This window comes from Pelodiscus sinensis, chromosome 22, assembly GCF_049634645.1.
Source record: "Pelodiscus sinensis isolate JC-2024 chromosome 22, ASM4963464v1, whole genome shotgun sequence".
In the NCBI taxonomy this organism is placed as follows: Eukaryota; Metazoa; Chordata; order Testudines; family Trionychidae; genus Pelodiscus; species Pelodiscus sinensis.
The window spans coordinates 21,378,527-21,398,770 of record NC_134732.1 but is presented as its reverse complement, the minus strand read 5'-3'; the positions used below and the strand labels follow the sequence as shown (position 1 = coordinate 21,398,770).

The following is a 20,244-nucleotide window of genomic DNA, read 5'->3' as shown; positions in this document are numbered from 1 at the left end:
GACATCCACTGAGCGGGTCTGAATCGGATTCGCTGGAGTCCCCGCCTGCCCGTGTCACTGAGGGGAAGTCAAAATTGTTGAGCACGGGGAATACATCCCTCACCGGATGTTTTCAGAGCTCTAAAATGGGCAGGATGCAGAACAGCTGCCCTCAGCAAGAGAGCCTGGGTGGATTCAATGAGACAGACATGAAAGCCCCACATTGTAGGGTTTTGTTTTTCTTCAAAGAAGGGAGCTGTCTGCAATAGAAATCTGAGTTAATGGCAAATTCCTTGCCCTATGATTGTCTCCATCCCCACGTACCTACCTCCCATGGTCTTTCCATTATCTCTGTTTCTATGCCTGCCACATTTCCTCTCCCTGCTCTCCGGGCAGCTATCATCCATTATATTCGGGAGGTGAGGGACAGCATCAGGGAGTCATTTCTCCACAGGATTGCAAAAGGGTGGACACAAGGGGGAGGAATTAGACTGTCCAGGAATAGTTACCTACATTGGCTTTACACCGGCACAAACACAGCAAAGTTCTGTGCCCCACGGCCTTTTCTCCGGGATTTTCATAGAATCATAGAACCATAGAGCTGGAAAAGACCTTAGAAGATCATCAAGTCCAGCCCCCTGCTCTAGGCAGGACCAGTCCCAACGATCCTGCAATCCTTTTGTTTCCTTATTCATAACCTGGCATTTTCCATTCCTTTCTCGTGTTAATTTGGTTTCACTTTGGGGGAATGGCTGAATGAACCTACTGCCTAAATTGTCCCAGAATAGTACCAAAGTGCCTACCAGATTGAGATCTTTAATCTGTGGACACCTCACTTTTGAGAATGTTTTGAACCTCGCCTTGGACAAAAGCCATGAAAATGGCAGATAGCAACCCCCCCCCCCAAAAAAGAGAATGAGTTTTCTCTTCCCGTATGGAGAGTGAAAAACTGGGCGATAGGCAGTTGTCCAGAAACAGACTGTTCAAAGAGGGGCAGCGTGTTTCAGTGGTTAGAGCAAGGGGCGGGGTGGTCGGGAAGTGTGAGTCCTATTCCCAGCTCTGCCCTGATACGGTCTCTTGTTTGAATTCACTCTGCGCTTTGTTCGCTCTTTCTCTTAGCCGCAGTGAGAGTGAATGGGGGGCGATGGGTAACGGGGAACGGCCAAAGGGGCATGGCTGGTACCTCATACACGCTGTGCGATAGAAAGACCAACACACCCCAGGCTTCTTCCACTTCCTGCTCACCCCCTTTATATTCATAGTCAGAGGCGTGCGGCACACCTCTTGGGTGTGTCCCAGAATCCTTTGCACCCATTTCCCTGCATATGAGATGGGCATGATGATTGATGTACAGGTTGAACCTCTCTAGTCCGGCACTCTCCGGTCTGGAAACATCCATGGTCTGGCATGACGTTGTTAGCCGGATCTCCACTTAGCATGGGCGTGGCCAAGTTTCCTGCCATCCCATAAAGTGGGTTTGCAGTCCTGGCTCTCAGTGTTCGGTGCTGTTATTTAGCTCTAATTGACCCCGAGAGGTCCAAGAAGCAGTGGAAGTGCTAGAAATGCTGCTAGACAACATTGGCCTTCCGTGGTTTGGTAAGTTGTCTGCTTTGGCATCTGTTAAGTCCTGAGGGTGCTGGACTAGAGAGGTTCAGCCTGTAGTGAGACAGAGATGGGGGCCTGGCTTGCCCTCTGAGGCTGCCGCAGGTGACCCCTTGCCTTTGGGAAGTGTGGGCCTCTGACATCGACCCAACATCGAACAGTGTCGCCATCGTCTTTGTTCTTCTAGGCTGGTGGGGTGGCTTCTGGCTTCAAGCACGTGGTTCCCAATGAGGTGACCGTCCAAAGGCTCCTTCAGATCAAAGGCAGGCGAGTGGTTCGAGCTACCGAGGTCCCGGTGAGCTGGGACAGTTTCAACAACGGAGACTGTTTCATCCTGGATCTGGGCAGCGTAAGTCCGCGAGTTCAACTCCCGCGTGCCGAACCTTCGGGGAACGGGGGAGGTCTGGGCGGGCCCGTTCGTTCTTCGTCCTCTTCTGTGTGAAGCGGTGCCAGGCTACCTCAGGTCACCGTGGTTTCACACACCGTTCCGCTGATCTATTCGCTCTCCGCTTGCCTGGCTGGAAAGTGAGCCGTGTTTTCCTGGTCGGATGAGCTGTGGGACCCCGGCCCCCTAGATCCACGCTTCCCAAGCACTCCCCTGCCGCCAGGATGTGGTCCTAATATGCTGCCACTGCATCGTGCAGGCCTGCTGACCCCTCCGTGGGCGCGTTCTAAAGAAGCCCTGTGTTCCCGGCGTGGGGCACTCTGAAATCCCGTTCTCTTTCTGCCCCACAGGACATCCACCAGTGGTGTGGCGCCAAGAGCAATCGCTTCGAGCGGCTGAAAGCCACCCAGATGGCCAAGGGAATCCGGGATAACGAGCGGAGCGGCCGTGGCAAAGTCTACGTGATAGAGGAAGGGTCAGAGCGGGAGCAGATGCTGCAGGTCTCTTTCCTTGTGTTTCACTGAACCGCAGAGCAAAGGCCTCCCTGGGCAGTGAGCTGCGGGGTGGCCAGTGTGGGCTGCGGGTGAAAGGGCGGCTCGCATGCACGTGGGCAATCCAGGATGTGTCTGCCCATCTACGATCAGCAGGAGAAACGCTGTAAAATGGCTACAGAACAGGCTTGTGAGTCGCGGTATCGGGCTCTACATCTGGCCTTGCCACTGACATGCTGTGTGGCTTTCGGCAGGTCATATGGCCTTTCCGTGCCTCGGTTTCCCCTGGTTCCTGCATACTTAATGTGTGTGAAGTGCTTTGAGAGCCTCGGGGGAAGGGGCTACCGAAGTGCATAATTCTCTATGCAAAGGACAAGGAAACAGTGAATGTTAAAGCCAGGTTTGGAGATCGGAATGTATCAATTTGGATGTTGTCGACCCACAATTTTCTCTTGTGTGTGGGTTGTGGGTTTTTTTTTGTTTTTTTTTTGCGGTCCGAGCATCTGGAGGAGCAGTGGCTCTCTTGGATCGATGCTCGCAGCTAGCAATTGTTTTCCTCTCTCCCAGGTGCTGGGACCGAAGCCCGATCTGCCAGAAGGAGTCTCTGATGAGGACGTGAAAGCTGACGCATCCAATAGAAAGCTGGCTAAGCTGTACAAGGTAACACGAAGCAGATGGCTGCTGTCAGAGGAGCCCCACAAAGGGTCGAATCACAGAACCATTCAAGTGTCAGGCTGGAAGAGAAATTGAGAGGCGCTAAGGCAGGGCCAAGTGAACTTAGACCGGGGCTACTCGATTTTGGAAGCTCCGGGGGCCACAGTGACAATCACAGCACATGCCGAGGGCCACAACTTAAGTGTGGTTGCATGTACATGCAAGTATACATGCAAATATATGCAAATAGCTTCCTTCACGCTGACGGGCATGAATACAAAGATTAAGGCAACACTACGCCACACGCAGGCCCCAAGCAAGTCAGTTCTGCTGATATTAATAAAATGCACTATTGACCCGATTCCACCCACACGACAGCACTTTGAATGAGCAATGACAGCCCAGGAATTTAACTACTAAAACGCAGCTCAACAGAAGACCGTTCTATTGACTCGCTGTTGTGGAGCGTGTTCCCAGTGGAGGCCATGTTCAAAGGATCCTACTCGTGGGCTGCATGTTGAGCCCTGCATAAGCCTAAACTGCACCGCGGACCACAAACAGGCTGCGGGCCGCATGTTGAATAGCCTTGACTTAGACCGTCCTTGACAAATATATGTCTGACTCAGGGATCCGGTTCCTTAGGGTTACCCCTTCAGGCCCCTGCCACTATATGTACCTGCATAATACATATACGAGCAATTACATCGCCTGTTGGCCGCAGATCGCTGTTCCTGGTTAACGGGAGCTGCAGGAAGTGGTGTCCTGGTGCACGCCACTTCCCGCAGCTCCCATTGGCCAAGAATGGCGATCTGCGGCCAATGGGAGATGCAGTCGCCTGTACCTGCAGAGGCGCAAGAAAATATAGCACCTAGCGATGTGAATGTTTAACCGGTTAACCGGCAAGCCTTACCCTTAACGGGTGAGACTTATCGGTTATGGTTAACCGGTGGGGGCTGGAGGAGCCCCCCACCTGCCATTGGCTGGGGGCTTCTCCAGCCCAGGTGGAGCAGCCCTGACCCTCTCCCTCCACTCGCTCCTTTTCATTGGATGACCGGTTAAACGTAATGGTTAACTGGTTAACTAATTAAACAGATTTTTACCTCCCTGATAGTAGGGGGGGCCTGCCAGGGGATAACCCTGACGAACTGCCATTTTATTGCTCACCCCTGGGCGAACCTGTTGTAGCGAGGCAGAGCTGGAGCAGAGAGAGGAGCGCTGTGTCTCTCTCCCTGCATCGCTAGCTATTCGTGAAGTACGAGCGCCCTCCTCTGGCCGGTCAGGAGTGATGGAGAATCAATGAGCTTGGGACCCAGACTCTGATCTCCTCCGCTCCACCGTGCAGATGGGCTCACCAGCTCTGGGGGCTCAGCGCTGTGGCTAGGCCCAGCGCGGGCAGCAGCGGGGAACACTGTCTCACTAGGGCCTGCCAGTGTCCCTCAGCCCTGCCCTGGAGGGGGATCACTTCAAGGGGCAAGAAGCGAGTTCAGTCTCCGTAGCCCATTCGATTTTTAGTTCCTCTACGGCAGGGGTGTCCAAACTTTTTTCAACGAGGGCCAGATTTGAAGAAGTGAACATGCGTGAGGGCCGGGTCAGAGGCGGGTGGCGAGCGCAGGGTACGCCGGCCCCACGGCGACCCAGGGGCAGGGCGAACCCGCAGCCGAGCGGGGCTGCGGACGTGCCCTACAGGGCAGGCTCTAGGACCGCGGAGGCGGTGGCGGCGCGGCCGGAAGCGGCGCGCTGGGCGCGCCAGATCAAAAGAGCACCAGGGAGCCAGGAGAGGGGGAGGAAGCGGGGGCCGTATTAAATCGGAACACGGGCCGCAATTGGCCCGCGGGCCGGACTTTGGACATGCCTGCTCTACGGGGAGGTGGTTTCATAAATGGAAGGAGTTTTATGACATCAGCACTTGTTCCTTAGCAACTCCAGAGTCTGAGCCTCCCCCCCATGCCCCACCAGTGGCCTTTCCTGGGGATGGAGTCCAGGACGGTTGTGCTGAAAAGGCCCCGTTGGCTGCATTAGCACTGTTGGAGAGATGTGCCACCCTTTCTGTAGCCTCCTAAGGAAGCTGCCGTGGAGGGCGAAATTCCTGAATTCCTTGGGACAGATGCCCCTTTGTATCGCATCACCGCTGTGCCGAGAACGTCACGTTGGAAGGACAGGAGGCACGGGAGAAACCAAAGCACCCAGATTGTGAGGTCTGCCTCCCACGGCTCCAATCGCTGTGGAACGTGGAGGGGAGACTCTTCCACACAGCGCCTCTAAACCGATTCTCGTCTTTCACTGTCCCAGGTCTCCAACGGGGCAGGGACCATGGCCGTCTCTCTGGTGGCAGACGAGAATCCGTTCTCCCAGGTTGCACTGAACTCAGACGACTGCTTCATTCTGGACCATGGCTCAGATGGGAAAATCTTCATTTGGAAAGGTACCGCGGGGAGGGAGGAGAAGTAGATCCAGTTAACCGGGTGTGGGATCTAGCTTCAATCCTTGGTCCCAGCTTCCTGCACGATGGGGTGGGGAGGGAAGGCGTGGTGCCCGTCAATTGCAGTGCCTCCTGGAAATTAACAGCATGCAAGGGCTCAGAAGGGCATCTCGTTCCTCAAGTGGAGGGAGGGTTGCTACAACGTGGGAGCCAAAGGGAAGGTCTCAGGCCGGAGACTTAGGCCAGACCTACACTAGACCCGACAGCTTGGCTTACGGTGCATGAATCCAACTAGGTAAAATACATTGCTGGCGTTGGTTTACCTTAAGCTGAGCTTGGTGACATCCGCACAGCGGGAGGCCGACGGGAACGTCCCTTACTCCTCGCAGGAATAGGAGTGCCGGCCACCAACAGGGGTGCTCTCTGAGTTCAATTTAGTGAGTCTTAACTAGACTCACTAAATCAAACTCCAGAAGATTGATCATGGCAGCAATTGAGTATAGACAAAGCTTTAGAAAAAGATGAAAAGATCCCTGGATACCGGCACAGGGATCTTTAGGTGGGGCGCCCTGGTGGCAGTGGGGGTCTGCCTGTGCAGTGAGGACACTCGTGTGGAAATGCTCCCTCCAGTAGGTATGCCAGTCTTCTCTTTCCTGCTGAATGCGCCTGATGCCAGAGCTCCAAGGGAGAGATGCTTGCTGGCAGTCTTGGAGACTCCAACGCAGAGTGTGGTTGGAGGATCCGTGGCTGTGGGGCTCCTGCCCTCTGGTGGCCTGTCAGAGCATTACAGATGTTTGACACCTGTCCGCTGGACTGTGGCTCATGGATGACTGGGAGGATGCAGGGGGTGGGAGTTTGTGTCACTAGGCCATATGCTACAGGACTTGGCACATGCAATCCCAGAGTTCAAGGCCAGACAGGACCACCAGCATCACAAGACACCAACCCCGTCCAGCCACCTCCACCTGCAGACCAGCCACCGGAATCACACCAAAGTATATCAGCCATCAGGAAACTAAACTAGCGCGTGCCACAGCCAGGGAACAGGAGGGACCGAGGAACTCCAATGCCAGAGGACCCCCAAAATGGCAGAGAATTGATTTAATGTGCTCTCCCAGATGACCCTAATGGATACCTCGCAGATGGGTGCCGTTCTCTCTTTGCCCCGCTGCACTGCAGCTGTAGAAGGGGTTTGCTTGCGGACTGAGAGACTCGCTTTGCCCTCGGGCACGAAGGAAATCAGGGGCGATTGTTTTGTTTGTAAATCAGGGTGTGTTGTTTAACAATCCTCCACGCTGCCCTCTGTGTTCTCATTCAAGGCAAGAAGGCCAACTCCGATGAGAAGAAGGCAGCCCTGAAAACTGCCTCCGACTTCATCACCAAGATGAAGTACCCCAAACACACCCAGGTACACAGCGCCGGCTACCCCTCAGACTCTCTGGGGTGGGGGGTGGGGGACTGGATCAGATGGCATTTTCCAGCATTTTCTTCAGAGAGATCCCTCTTCCCTCAGCCCTGCCATGCGGTGGTCACCAGTGTAACATGCTCTTGAGCTCCAGGGCTTTATTGTGGTAACAGACGTTCCAGGTTGACTTGTGTTCAAAACAGGCGTGAACAGACAGATGAGCCGGGTACAAACGAGCCAGTGGTCACTTTGCTGGTGAAAACCTTCTGAGAGCCAAGCCCTAAGGGGGGTAGAACGCCACCTCCCTCCTGGAGATAGCGGAGGATTGATCGCCCAGTCTTCCCGAATGAGGCCAGTGAGACCTGTGGGCACCTCAGGCACCTGGCTGTGGGTTTGAGACTTACCAGTTCAGGGCTGCCCCTCAGTGGATGTTTTTGGCTGACTCCCCCCTTGGGACAGCTGATGAGGAGTCACTCCAGGGATTTCTCCAGCCCCAGGCTGGGTAACATCTGGGATTAGTTTTGGGTGCAAACAGACAGTGTGAAAAAATCAGGACAGGAAGTTGGGGGTTATTGGCAGCTATATAAGAAAAATCCCTGAATATTGGGACTTCCGTATAAAATCAGGCCACCAAGCCCCCCTCGATTGGCTAGGACCGCCGAGGTCAGGGCTAGATTCCCCGTGACGGGCCAGCTCCCTCGTTTCAGATCCAAGTCCTGCCCGAGAGCGGCGAGACCCCCTTGTTCAAGCAGTTCTTCAAGAACTGGCGGGAGAGGGACCAGACGGAGGGGCTGGGCACGGCCTACGTCTCCAGCCACATCGCCAAGGTCGAGAACGTGCCCTTCGACGCTGCTACGCTTCACAACTCCACAGCCATGGCTGCCCAGCACGGCATGGAGGACGACGGCTCTGGAAAGAAACAGGTTAGGGGGCAGGGCATGGAGAGAGCCGGGCAGCCTCGGCAGCCCTGGGGGCCAGTTCGTGTCCCTCTCGGTTCTTCCGTTGGCATGGGAGGAGGTGACGGGGACCGTGTGGGAGTACACGAGGGGCAAGTAGCGTCTCCCTCTCGGCGGGCTCCTGCGTTGGTGCCAAGAAGCCAGACGGAGGTTGTGATCAGAAGGGCTCAATGCCATGGCGTCCTCTTCTCTCTTCTGTACTATCCCAGCTGACAGGGCTTGCTCCCTTGGAAATCTGGGACAAAGCTACATCCCAGGTTGCCCTAGGCTGGAGAAACTCTTAGGTACGACCAAGCCAGCAACCAGACTTGTCGCCCAGCCCACAAGCACTGCCCCTGCCTCAGTTACCCTTTTGGGGCATGTGGCCCAAGGCTTGGGGTTCTTAACGAAACCGGGGCAGTTTGGCCTTGGGTTTGGGTCTTTCTGGAAAGAGCTTGTGTGTCACCAGCTTGTTCTTTTCCCACCTTTCCCTAGCAGGGGGCTCTGCGGGCCCATGGCTTGGAGGAGGTGGAACATGTGAAGGAAACGGGGGAAAAAAAAAAAAGTCCCGTGTTTGATGCAACTTGGTTCGCTCTGTTCTCACATTTCACGGATTATATCCCCTCCCCCTTCCCGCTGGCGGCTTTGTAGATCTGGAGAATAGAAGGCTCCGAGAAAGTGCCCGTGAATCCATCGGCGTACGGCCAGTTCTACGGCGGGGACAGCTACATTATCCTGTATGACTACAAGCATGGAGGGAAAACGGGACAGATCATCTACACTTGGTAAGAGGGGTTCTCTGGAGAGAGGCCAAAAAGGCACATGCCCGTCCCTGTCCCTGGGGGGGGCTGGAGCTCGTTGCTGTGAGATCACCCTTGCTCACCCCGCCATCCGCTGGGAATTGGCTTTCTCCCCGGAGAGGGTCCCCTTGCAGGCCAAATGCAAGTAGGGGGAAAGCTGGGGGATGTGGGGCAGGAAGGGGTCGGTGTAAAAAGGAACCGGGCACCCCGTGGTTGGGCCCTGTGGCAGTCCCCCGTGGAGCTGAGAAAGCAGCAGCCACTGCCCGGGCACACTAGCTCTTGCACGTGGCTTTCACACCCGTACGAGCTGTGTAGCTGAAACCTGAAGGCAGGGGTGGGGAACCTTCAGCCACTGGCCCCCAGAAAAAAATCGGTCGGGGGGGGGGGGCCCACAGAAGTGAGAAGTAACCCCCCCCCCCACAAAAACCTCACAGACGTGGCTTCTGATTGAGTAGCAGAAAGACACTTTCCACATTCCTCTGGCACAGCAGAGCCGGGGGGGGGGGGGGGGGGCTCGTAGATTTTATGGGACTCTGGGCTGGGGCCAAAAATGAAGGGTTCAGTGTGTGGGAGGGGGCTGCCGAGAAGTGGGCTTGGGGTGGGGCTGGGGTTGTGGATCTGGGAGGGTGCAGGACTGGGAGGGAGTGGACTGGGGGTGGGAGGGCTGGGCAGGAGGTAGGGTGCAGGAACAGAGAGGGGGTGCAGCAGCAGGCTGGGGGGCTGCAGGGTTGGAGCATCAGCTCCCTGACGGTGGAGGGGGAGTGGAATCCAAGGAAGCCGGGTCCGGCCCCCAGCCGTAGGTTCTCCACCCCTGCCTTAAGGGAACGTTCCAATGCGGAAGTGGAATGCCTGGCTCCTGCTAAGCCCCGCAGCTCTGCGCAGGAGAGGCGCAGTGGAAGAACGTGGGTACCTAGAAATCCCTGCTCACCGTGAATAGGTAGCACTTGCCCCCACTGCTTTGCTCCCCTATGTTAGCGGATCCCCCTCCAGGCCCGCAGTGGAATGCTGTGCAAGTTGCTTAACAGCCAGGAGGCCCTGGACTTGTCCCGACCTCCTCAGGGCTTGGGAATCTCACTGCGGCCCAAGGACAAGGCTGCGAGGTTTTGATCTGTGTTTTTCAGGCAGGGTGCGGATTCCTCCCAGGATGAAATCACGGCCTCCGCATTCCTCAGCGTTCAGCTGGACGAAGAGCTGGGAGGCAGCCCAGTGCAGGTAGCTCCAGCCGCTGCTTCTGTAACTAACGAGGCGTGTGCCTTTGCCAGAGCAAGCCAGTTTCCTGCGCCCCACTCTGGGGAGGGACACCCTCCTGCGCAAGATGCATAAACTTTGCATCCTCACAGTTAGTGCGAAGAGTTGGTAGCTGACACTGCTTCCTGGCAGGGAGGAGAGGAAAAACGGGGGTTATATTTAGCTTCCCTTTCCGCAGGCCGCTGTTCTGAAGTGCAAACTGCCAGAGTCAGCATAGACATCTGCTCTAGTTCTTGGCTGCATTTAAAAATCAAAGCGCAAGGGAAAAAGAAAGGTCAAAGGAGAGCCTTTGGCACCAGAGGGTCAGTGCAGGCGGGAGAAAGAGGCAAAGTGTTCCCACAAGCCGAATAATATCCCAGAGTTTCTAAGCTGGCTTTTCTTTAAAGGGAAAGCACCAAAATGTGTAATTCTGCAGTGCCCTGCGTGTATGGTCTCGTGACTCAAAAGGAGCCATGGGGACTGAAATCCATCCCGTGACGGTTTCAGTAGCGTCTTCAGAGCAAATGCCACATAACAATGACCAGACTGGGTCAGACCAAAGGCTCATCTAGGCCAGTCTTCCAACAGTGGCTAATGCCAGCGCCCCAGAGGGAATTATCATATGATCTCTTCCCTGTCATCTATTTCCAGCCCCTGACAAACAGAGGCTAGGGACACCACCCCGGCTAATAGCCATTGCTACACTTAACCTCTGTGAATGTATCTAGCTCTTTTCTGAACCCTGTTAAAGTCCTGATCTTCACCACATCCTCTGGCAAGGAGTTCCACAGGTTAACTATGCACTGCATGAAAAAATACAGGCCTGTTTGCACATTCATTTCCCCACGCAGTTCTCTGCCCTCCGATCCCAGCAGCCTTTGCACACCCGGCGCTGCCAGAGTCGCGAGGGAGAGGCTCTGTACCTAGCAAAACCACTAGCCCAAGCAAAGGAGAAGTTACTGACTTGGCCCTGGCCAGCTGTGCTCTGGGTTATGGACAGCTGAGGTCCTGATTGCTCTTAGTGTCTGCTCCAGTTGCTGTGCCAGCGGCCACCTGTGCAAGTGGTGTCTGCCGCGTGACACGGGTCTTTTCTTTGCTGCATCGACATCAAGCGGCACAGATCCCAGTAAGAGGCCTAAGAAGGTGGCAGCTCAGCTGTGTAGCTAGAAGGCAGCAAACACTTTACACTCGTGTTCGTTGCTGCGTGTCAGGTGGGGTCCCTGCTATGGGATTTTAAGGGGGTTAATTTACCCACGGATCAGGTGCGAGAATAGGGCTGGTTCCCTGCTCCTAGAGGGGATCTGACCTGAGGTGGAAAAGGAGCAGCCCCTTTGGGAATCCGAGGCTGCTCTGTGTCCTCTCATGTGTGACTCTGAGTTTCCTTCCCCCCCAGAAACGCGTGGTGCAGGGAAAAGAGCCTCCTCATTTGATGAGCATGTTTGGCGGGAAACCTTTGATTGTCTACAATGGTGGAACCTCCAGGGATGGAGGCCAGACGGCACCTGCCGCCACACGGCTGTTCCAGGTCCGCTCCAGCACGTCCGGGGCCACCAGAGCCGTGGAGGTACGTGATGGGAAAGCCCAGCTGACCCGGAACACTGACAGCAGTTGGAACATGAGATCTGATGTCCTGTCACAGCATGTTCCCTCTGGGGGCCGGGGCAAGGCCGAGTTCAACTTCCAGTGGGACTTGAGTGCAATTGAAACAAACTTTGGAGTCTAGATAAGCTATCGGGAGCTTCCTCTTTTCCCGTGGGTTAGTACTAATAATCGCCTCGTTCCCAGGCATTTATTAATGCTATTTTATGCCGTTAAAGGCTTTTCTCCAAAGTTCCCAAAGGACTTTGCAGACTAATATCAAGTGAGACTTTCACCCACTATTGAAAACTGCAGGCGTGGGATGCAGCCGGGCGTTTAACAGCACACAACAATGGCACTTCACAGCTGAGGGTAGGACGTGACAAGCGTCTTGTATCCAAAGAGAATTGGAGCCAGGATACAGGTTTCCGCCCCCCAATCTTTCAAAAATAATAGAAAAGAATCCTGCTCATTAGCCAAGAATTCATGGAGCCTCCTAGCTCCATGCTGGGGTCCTGGTTCATTACTGACTCGGGGGGAGGGGGATCAAGCCAAATACACCATCACCACTGGCAGCCGCTGGGGTTTGCTCTGTGGCGGTCTCCCCTCCAAGTACATAAGTATCCTGCTGTCACTGGTGAGGTGTGGCAAGGTCTCAGCCCTGCCTTTCCGGCGTCAGGGCTTCACGTGCCCACAGGCACAGTCGACAGTTTAATCCTCTCATGCGTGTTATAGAAACTTTCCGCTCCGACAGCTGGACTGCACCTGGCCGAGGGCGTTATCCTTAGTCATCGGTGTGTGTATGGTGGGTGGTTCACGTTTGCTCAGGAGCGCCCGGGGTGCTAATCAGAGATCTCTCAGAGGCAAAACTCCTGACCCGTGGGATGGCTGCGGTGCTGTTGCTTTCCAGCTGGAGGCTGTGGCCAGCGAGCTGAACTCCAACGATGCCTTTGTCCTGAAAACTCCATCTGCTGCTTATCTCTGGGTGGGCCAAGCAGCCAGCGACACCGAGCTAGCTGGGGCACAAGAGCTGCTGAAGATCCTGGGGGCGCGCCCGGTGCAAATCGCCGAGGGCAGCGAGCCAGGTGAGGGAGGCGTGGCTGGGCCACGGGGATTCCTTCCATTGTAGCCACCAGTTCTTGCTCTCCTTGACAGTTGCCCAACGGGTATTTACTTGGGGGCTTCCCACACAAAGGTCAGGCAAAGAGGTGACCAGTGGTTCTGCCTCTGGGGAGCTCACCCTACTGGGCCGCAGAAGATACGAGCAAGTCCTATAGGGGGAGTCCAGGTAGGAGCCTATGGCTATGCTGCCGTTTTTGTTTTTTTTTTGGCGGAAGAAGATATGCAAATTACGCTCGCATTTGCATATCTTCTTCCAATTCGTTTTGCGGAAGGGGTTTTGCCGCTATTTGGCCCCATGTAGACGGGGCCAAATGTTGGGAAAAAAACCCTCTTTCGCAAGACCCTGTAAACCTCGATTTACGAGGAATAAGGAGTCTTGTGAAAGAGAGGGGGTTTCCCCCGACATTTGGCCCTGTCTACACAGGGCCAAATAGCAGCAAAACCCCTTCTGCAAAAAGAACCAGAAGAAGATATGCAAATGTGAGTGCGATTTGCATATCTCCTTCCGCAAAAAAATGGCAATGCAGCTGTAGCCTCAATCTTTGTTTCCCCACACGGGGCCGGCCCGAGCCATTTTGGTGCTCCGGGCCCCAGGCGCACGGCGGGATCTCCAGGCGCATGGCGCATGCGCAGACCCACCCCCGAGACGTACAGCCCCGCCTCTGGGCGCACAACGCATGCACTGCCCAGTCAGCCCAGCCACCGCCGATGGCGCGCAGCCTGGGGCCGTCCAGGGTGGTCTGCGCCTGGCCGTGCAGGGCCCTGCTGCCGCGGGGGAAAGGGTGCTGCAGGGGTCAACACGGCCCCTGCCCTGGGTGGCTGCTGCAGCCCACCGGGAGCTGGGCACCCCGGGCAGCTGCCTGGCTAGCCCACCCCTTAGTCCAGCCCTGTCCCCACATCTCTGCTCAACTCATTGCTAGAGACTGGACATGACCGGGGGACGGTCTAGCCCCCAGCCCTTGCCCTGAGCCACAAGCGTTCGAACCTTCCCACCACCTGATCTAAGTGCACGCCGGACGCTGGGGCTCTCACGTGCTCTGACCCTGCTGTCCTGTGTGATGCTTCCCTGCCTGGGCAGTGCCCTGCCACGCCAAGGATCCTGTGCCACTCCCCAGCCTACGTTCGCTTCCTTGCTAGAGGCATGTGCATCCCTCCCTCCGCCCGGCTGGATTGAGAAGACGTGCCACTGAGGCAGCTCCAATGCAGAAGTCATTGGCGCTCGTGATCAGACTCTGCCCATAGTCCCTTGCCGGCTGGGAGTGGGCAAGGGGAGTCGCAATGTTCTGGATAAAGCACGTTATGGCGAGCCCTGCCCCCTGCCACTGCAGCCCCCCCGGCTTGGGAACAGTCTGGGGCATTGCACGGGCATGACCTGGCACCTCCATTGCGCTTGTGGGGAGCAGCCATTGGGGATTTTTGCCATGGGCATAAGCAGAGCAACCAGCCCCGGCCAACCTCTGTGCATGAGCAGTGTGTCCCTCTGCCATCCAGGTCTCAGCCACGCAGAGTGGATTTTTGAGATCCTGATGGGTGACTCTTCCCTCCCCCTCCCCCCCCGTGGCGTGAGGCTGGGTGGGCGTGGCGTACGTGGCAGCAGCATCAGCCAACCCTTCTCTCTTGCAGATAGCTTCTGGGAGGCTCTGGGCGGAAAAGCCGCATATCGCACCTCCCCCCGGCTGAAGGACAGGAAGATGGACGTTCACCCGCCTCGCCTCTTCGCCTGCTCAAACAAGAGCGGGCGCTTCATTGTGAGTGTGAGACCGATTAAAGAGGCGGCGTTTCATACGTTACGGAGCCGCTAGCTGCCAGGACCCGTCGTGGCCAGGCAGGAGGCTACAGCTCTGCCTCCCAGGCCACCCCCCAGCAAATGCCCAGCGGGCTCCTCCCCAAGGAGAGTGTTAGCACAGGGATGGGCAATCATTTTTGATGGGAAGGCCACTCCCAGAATTTGGAAAGCGATCAAGTCTTCCGTGATATTCAAGGAGGAGGTGCCGGGACTGGGATGGAGGTTGGGTGCAGAAGGGAGCTTGGAGTAAGGGATTGGGGTGCAGGAGAGGATGTGGGGTCTGGGAAGGAGTTTGGGTGAAGCAGTTGTGACCTGTAGCAGGCAACTCGGGTACAAAAGGGGGGGGCGGAGGGTTTGGGGGGGAGAGGGGCTGGGGTGCCAGAGGCAGGATTTGGCCAGGAGACTTACGTGGGTGACTCCCAGCCAGCAGCCCAGTGTGTTTCTCAGCCAGGCTCGCTGCTCGGCCATGGCAGGGGCCGTGTGAGTCTGTGAATAGCTATGAGCCTGAGGGGAGGAGGAGAGATACTTCAGATGCTGCCTGGTCTTCAAATCTCCCCCAGGCTCACAGCTGGTGGAAAAGCAGCTGCTCGGCCATTTGCCTTTGAAGTGGCGTTTGGGGGGAGGGAGGAGAGGGCTTGCCTGAGGCTCCCCCTGTGTTTGTGGGCCGGATCCAGCGTCTCAGTGGGCCAGATTCGGCCCACAGGACGTATTTTGCCCAGCCCTGTGTTAGTGTCACCTGCCGCAAAGAAAGCAGCACACCCCGAAGCCGCCTTCCCACTACACCAAATTTCCGTAGCATCAAGCTACGTCTGGTTTGCAGGATGCAAGTACTCCCGCTCTGTTGGCTGGAACTGGTGGTAGGATTGGAAGTACAGGGTATGTGAATGACTACACAAAACCAGGGCCTAAACTCTGTCGTTTACCAGAGGAATTGTGAATGAACTGTGTGTTTCCACGGCAAAAACAGGCTGCTCCCACTAGCCAGCTGTAGGTGTTGTGTGCACAGGTACTGTGGAAGACCTAGTCCTCTTGCCGGGTCTTCTCTGAGGTAACAGGGAAAAACCAAAGGCTAACGCTCTGTATGCCAGGCCTTCAGCTCCCAAAGACTCATCTGTCTTTGCCTCTTTAAATCCCAGGGCTTGTGCTTCTTGTTGCCTGATCCTTGTTAATAGCCAGTAGCATGTCCAGCGATGGGCTGTTGTAGGGAATACGGTTCTTGTTCCAGAATCAGGCGCCATAGAACTAGAACCAATGAATTCAATAGCTTGTAGGGACGGTCAGGGCACATGGGAGGGACATGCCCACCGAGGGCAAAGTCAACCCTTAGAGACTTGTATTAAAATAAGGAATAAAGCCAGAAAAGCTCCCATCCCATGAACAGACAGGAATAATATTGCACTGGGGCTGTCTGAGTTGTTCTTTCTATGAACTCTTACATTTGCATGCTCACACCCTTCCCGGAGGCTCTGGGGCTAAGGGACAAAGGACCAGTCCTGTCCCTGGCTGGAGTCCAATGGCTCAGGTTCCTCAATGCCCAAGGCTGATGGTAGAGAACGATAGAGCTGGGGGGGGAGGGGAAATGATGGAACACCAACAACGAGGGGAAAAGCCAAGCCACTGCTGGGTGGGAACGCTGGTGAACACCATCCGGAATAGTCATGGGAAGGCTCAGCCTTACGGGCCCACATTAACTTCCTCACTTTTACAATATTGGGATCACTTAGCCTATGGGTTAACGTATTAATACATGTTCATGACATTTAACTCACTAGAACAGTCACCGCTAGCTCAGGCAGGTTTGTGCTGATCACTTCCATGTTCTTGCAATTGCAGTTTTACTGTTAGGCTTCACCGCCTGCTATTAAGCAAACTAAGCCGAACTATCAGGCCATTTATCTAGCTGAAGGTCACAGGTTTGCTCTACCTGACTATCCTTGTGCTAACATGCCTTAGCTACGGTCTGACAGGATACAAGCCAGTAGCTTCCTGGTGTTACAGCTAAATACACGAATAAAGGCTAAGGTGGCCCTATGAGCAACCCTCCTTTACTGGGGGAACCTACCTGCTCTTCTAGGCTCCAGCCCTGGGATCCTGTGTGGCACATCTAAAGGCTGCTTATTCCAATCCACTTCCTTGGGCAGCTCCGAGCTTTCCCCTGTGTATCAGTGTCCCTCACAGGGCTGCACACACCCACTCAGAACAATGGCTCCTCATGCAGCTTCCTCCCAGCTGGCTACACAGGAGTTTAAGGCCCTTCTCAGCTTCCTTGGCAGCCGCTGGGCTGTGCTGCAGGCAGGCTGGCAGCCTCTTTCTCTCTCTCTTTCCTTAAAACAAGAGCCCCTGCTCAATTGCTCCTCCCCCAAGCCTCCTTGGAGTTGGGGTGGTGATTTAGATCAGCTGTAGGCCCTTAGCCAATTTCTCCTTCAGCTGACACCTCTCCTCCTCCTAATTAGCAGGATTTGGGAGGCCAGAGCTTTCTCCCACCAAGTTTCCCTTGCTATGTGGGAGCAGGCAGCATATAAGCTGGTTTCCTTCCCAAAGCTCATCCCAATTGGCTGGGAGAGAGGGGAGCATTGCCCCGTCCACTCCAAAGTGCCCCGGTTCCAGATCCTTAAAGAGGCAGTAATGAGCTTTCCTCTCAAATTCTATTTATTCCTATAAATCCTGTTCCACTATTTCTGAGGTCTTTGCACACTTCTCTTGGGTGGATGTCCATTCCTGGGGGTTTGTAACCATGGTAGCCCATTCTGTACCATTTTCTGCGACTGTTTGTGGATGGCTACATCTTTTGAGCCACCTGATATCACATGGTCCAGCCACGATCATTTGCCTCATGTTCTTTTGTCATCGGCTTTCCCTTCCAGTGCCTGTAAACACACACCAGGCAATGAACTTCTTAAGATGTGCCCTACAAATACCAGTACACGTTAATTGACTATGTGTTCTGTCCATGGTATTTTCAGAATTCTTCTGTAGCTCCGTAATTTGAAGGAATGTCGTTTCTTTATTATGCCGTTTGAATGTCCGCGTTTCTCAGCCACATGTTAACACAGATCGAATTCAGGTTTTTACACTTCAGATGTCCCAAAATCTTAAAGGGCCAGGCCAGGTGATTGGGGAGGACTGACACTTAGGTGCCACTGCCCATAAGAGGACAGACTGTTATCAGCATACGCTTCATGGCATTACCAGCATCTCCATGAACTTGTTTCACATAAAATGATGCAGACTTGGGTGCTTTCCCTGAAGTAGCTGATCCCCCTCTAACCTCCTTCTTTTCAGATTGAAGAGGTTCCTGGAGAGTTGACCCAGGATGACCTTGCTACAGATGATGTTATGATCCTTGACACATGGGACCAGGTACCTTCAACTATATTGACTAGGAGGGCACATGGACCATATGGCTTTAGTTTGACAGACTCACAGCTGCAATAGATATGGATAAGATGACACCCACCCCCCCTTGCACGCATGGGACCAAGTCACCCAACAGAGGATGGGTCAGATATTAAACTATATTAATATTAACCCAAAGGTTGAGGATTGAGTTGGGATTCTGCCACTTGCTTGGGTCAGATGAGAGACTGAAAGAGACAGGCTATGGGAGTTCCCAGCACCATCTGTTGTCTCTCTCACATTGTGAACTCATGAAGGGCTGATCTCATGCCTTGTCTGTATTTGCCTGAGCATGTAGTCAGAATTCAGTACATAATTAAGTTGGCTCCTCATTTCCTGTGGGAACAGGACAGCTCCTTGATTGCTTTGCCCCGGTTAACCAAAAGGCAGCTTGTAGAGAGGCACAGGGTAGCTGTTCAGTGTAAAGATGCAGTTCAGACATCGGCTGATTCTTCCATGTATCTGATTAGCATGGAATTGTTCCCCTGTTGGACACTTTCTCTCAAACTTCACTAGCAGTAGCAATCTCTATTTATTGCTATGAGTAGGTGGGTAATTGAGTCAAAGTGGCATGGATTTATTCTTGTTGTGTTCCCTGAGACTTTGGACTTCTGTTTCACTTCAGAGAGAGGCATTTTGTAGCTGACACTGTTTGATTTTTAATCTGTAGGTCTTTGTCTGGATTGGAAATGAGGCTCATGAAGAAGAAAAGACTGAGGCCGTGACATCTGGTAACAATCACATGGCCCTCTCCTAAATAACTCTTCTCTTTCTTCACCTCCAGCTTGATCACTTGGAGTAGAGGGCAGAATGTTTTGAAAAACTCCTGTCTTCATGACCGCATAAAATTGACAGACTAATACATGTACAAGAAGTCACTGAACGTCTGGAAGGATCCTTCTAGTTTTGCCCCAGAAGCTACTGGTGGTTTTACATACTGCGTTCAACTTCCAGCAGTGACAAAATTACTCTTTTGTAAAAATCATTCCTTTATTCCTTGACTGTGAGAGAATCCATCATTTTTTGTCTTTGCTGCCGCTCTAAGCCCTATACCTAAATGCACAGATGTGCAGTACAGACATATCACATTGACATGTGCAGTTAAAAAACAAAGGCAGCAAAGTAGGTAATCTGTTCTTAATGGAAAAATTAAATCCCTAATGGGAGCTAAATGATCATTTTGTGGCTGACAGGATAGGATGGTGCTCTGCTGTTTAAATACGAATATTCATTATGTAAATCACACATGAAAAGAGCAGTTTATATGCCTGATTGAAACCTTTCATACTGTTCAGCGTGTGGTTGAAAGCATCTCCTGGGACAGTCTGTCAGCAAACCTAGATAAAACCCCACTAGTAGCATCGCCTGTTTAAAAAATAAAAAAAACTTTTTAGAACCTAGAGCCTGTGTTCCGCATTTAGCTTTTCCAGAACCTCTTTCTCTGCTTGCTCCATAAGCAGCTGTAGTGATTTTATGGGCTCTTTTTGTGTATTTACAGCTAAAAGGTACATTGAAACTGATCCTGCCAACAGAGATAAGAGAACTCCTATCACTATCATCAAGCAAGGATTCGAACCTCCCACCTTCTCTGGCTGGTTCCTGGGTTGGGATGACGATTACTGGACTGTTGATCCTCTGGAGAGGGCCATGGCAGAGCTGGCTGCCTAAGTAAAAGAGGATCCTTTTTTAAATAGAGCAAGTTTGGTGCCTTCACTGCCTACAAGAGCTACTTCCTCCTGCAGGATAAACATTCATGTTTTTAATAGCCAACTAGCTGTGCAATAATTAAAGAAATTCATGATGAGACCTATCACCCTACCCGTTGCTTTGAATACGGTATTTAATACAATAAAGCTTACATGGAATACTAAAAGTGTTCACGTTTGTTTTGTTATGGCAACTTGCAAGAAACTGGGTTAAATAGAAGGTATAGCATCCTTGGTCTAAAATTTGGACTACCCTGAGACTTAAAAAAAAACCCAAACTGTCTTCAGTGTGCCACTTTCACAAATGCATTAGCTGCCACACTTGAAAGTCCCTTTTAGTGCAGATGTTATTAATGTTACATTATTGTACAAAACTAGCCAATGATTGGGGACCAAATTAGTCTTTTGAAGGTTTTGTTTTTTTAAATTCCAGTGCTTTCTAAGTGTGTGGAAAAGGACTGACTTAGTAGGAATGTATTATGGAAAGCAGCAATGAACAAGAGGTTGCCTCTTTTGTTTACAGTATATCAAAGAAGCAACTGAGGTTTGGTCTACTCGCTTAAGGTGTTTTAAAGAGCTAAGGGCACATCTTCACTCACCCTGATGATAGACGTTCTGGCACTCAATTTAGCAGGTCTAGTATAGACCCGTAAATTGAATGCAGAGGGCAGCCCTGGCTGGTGCCTGTTCTTCTCGCAGTATTGAGGCATAAGGAAAGCCAGCACCAAGCTTGGCTTAAGGTAAGCCAACACTAGCTAC

At 53.4% G+C, this 20,244-nt stretch overlaps 1 protein-coding gene across 1 annotated transcript in view; it reads left to right on the top strand.

Moving 5' to 3' along the window:
* The window catches only part of GSN (gelsolin), a 50,280-nt gene extending 30,628 nt beyond the window's left edge, over positions 1-19,652 (top strand). The window contains 14 exon segments of the mRNA XM_075905465.1: positions 1,769-1,930; positions 2,317-2,466; positions 3,025-3,117; positions 5,401-5,533; positions 6,850-6,938; positions 7,643-7,858; positions 8,522-8,655; positions 9,792-9,882; positions 11,291-11,461; positions 12,386-12,560; positions 14,221-14,345; positions 17,666-17,743; positions 18,450-18,510; positions 19,278-19,652. Coding sequence (XP_075761580.1) covers positions 1,769-1,930; positions 2,317-2,466; positions 3,025-3,117; positions 5,401-5,533; positions 6,850-6,938; positions 7,643-7,858; positions 8,522-8,655; positions 9,792-9,882; positions 11,291-11,461; positions 12,386-12,560; positions 14,221-14,345; positions 17,666-17,743; positions 18,450-18,510; positions 19,278-19,447 — 1,848 coding nt within the window. The 3' untranslated portion in view covers positions 19,448-19,652.
* Positions 19,653-20,244: the final 592 nt, after the last annotated feature.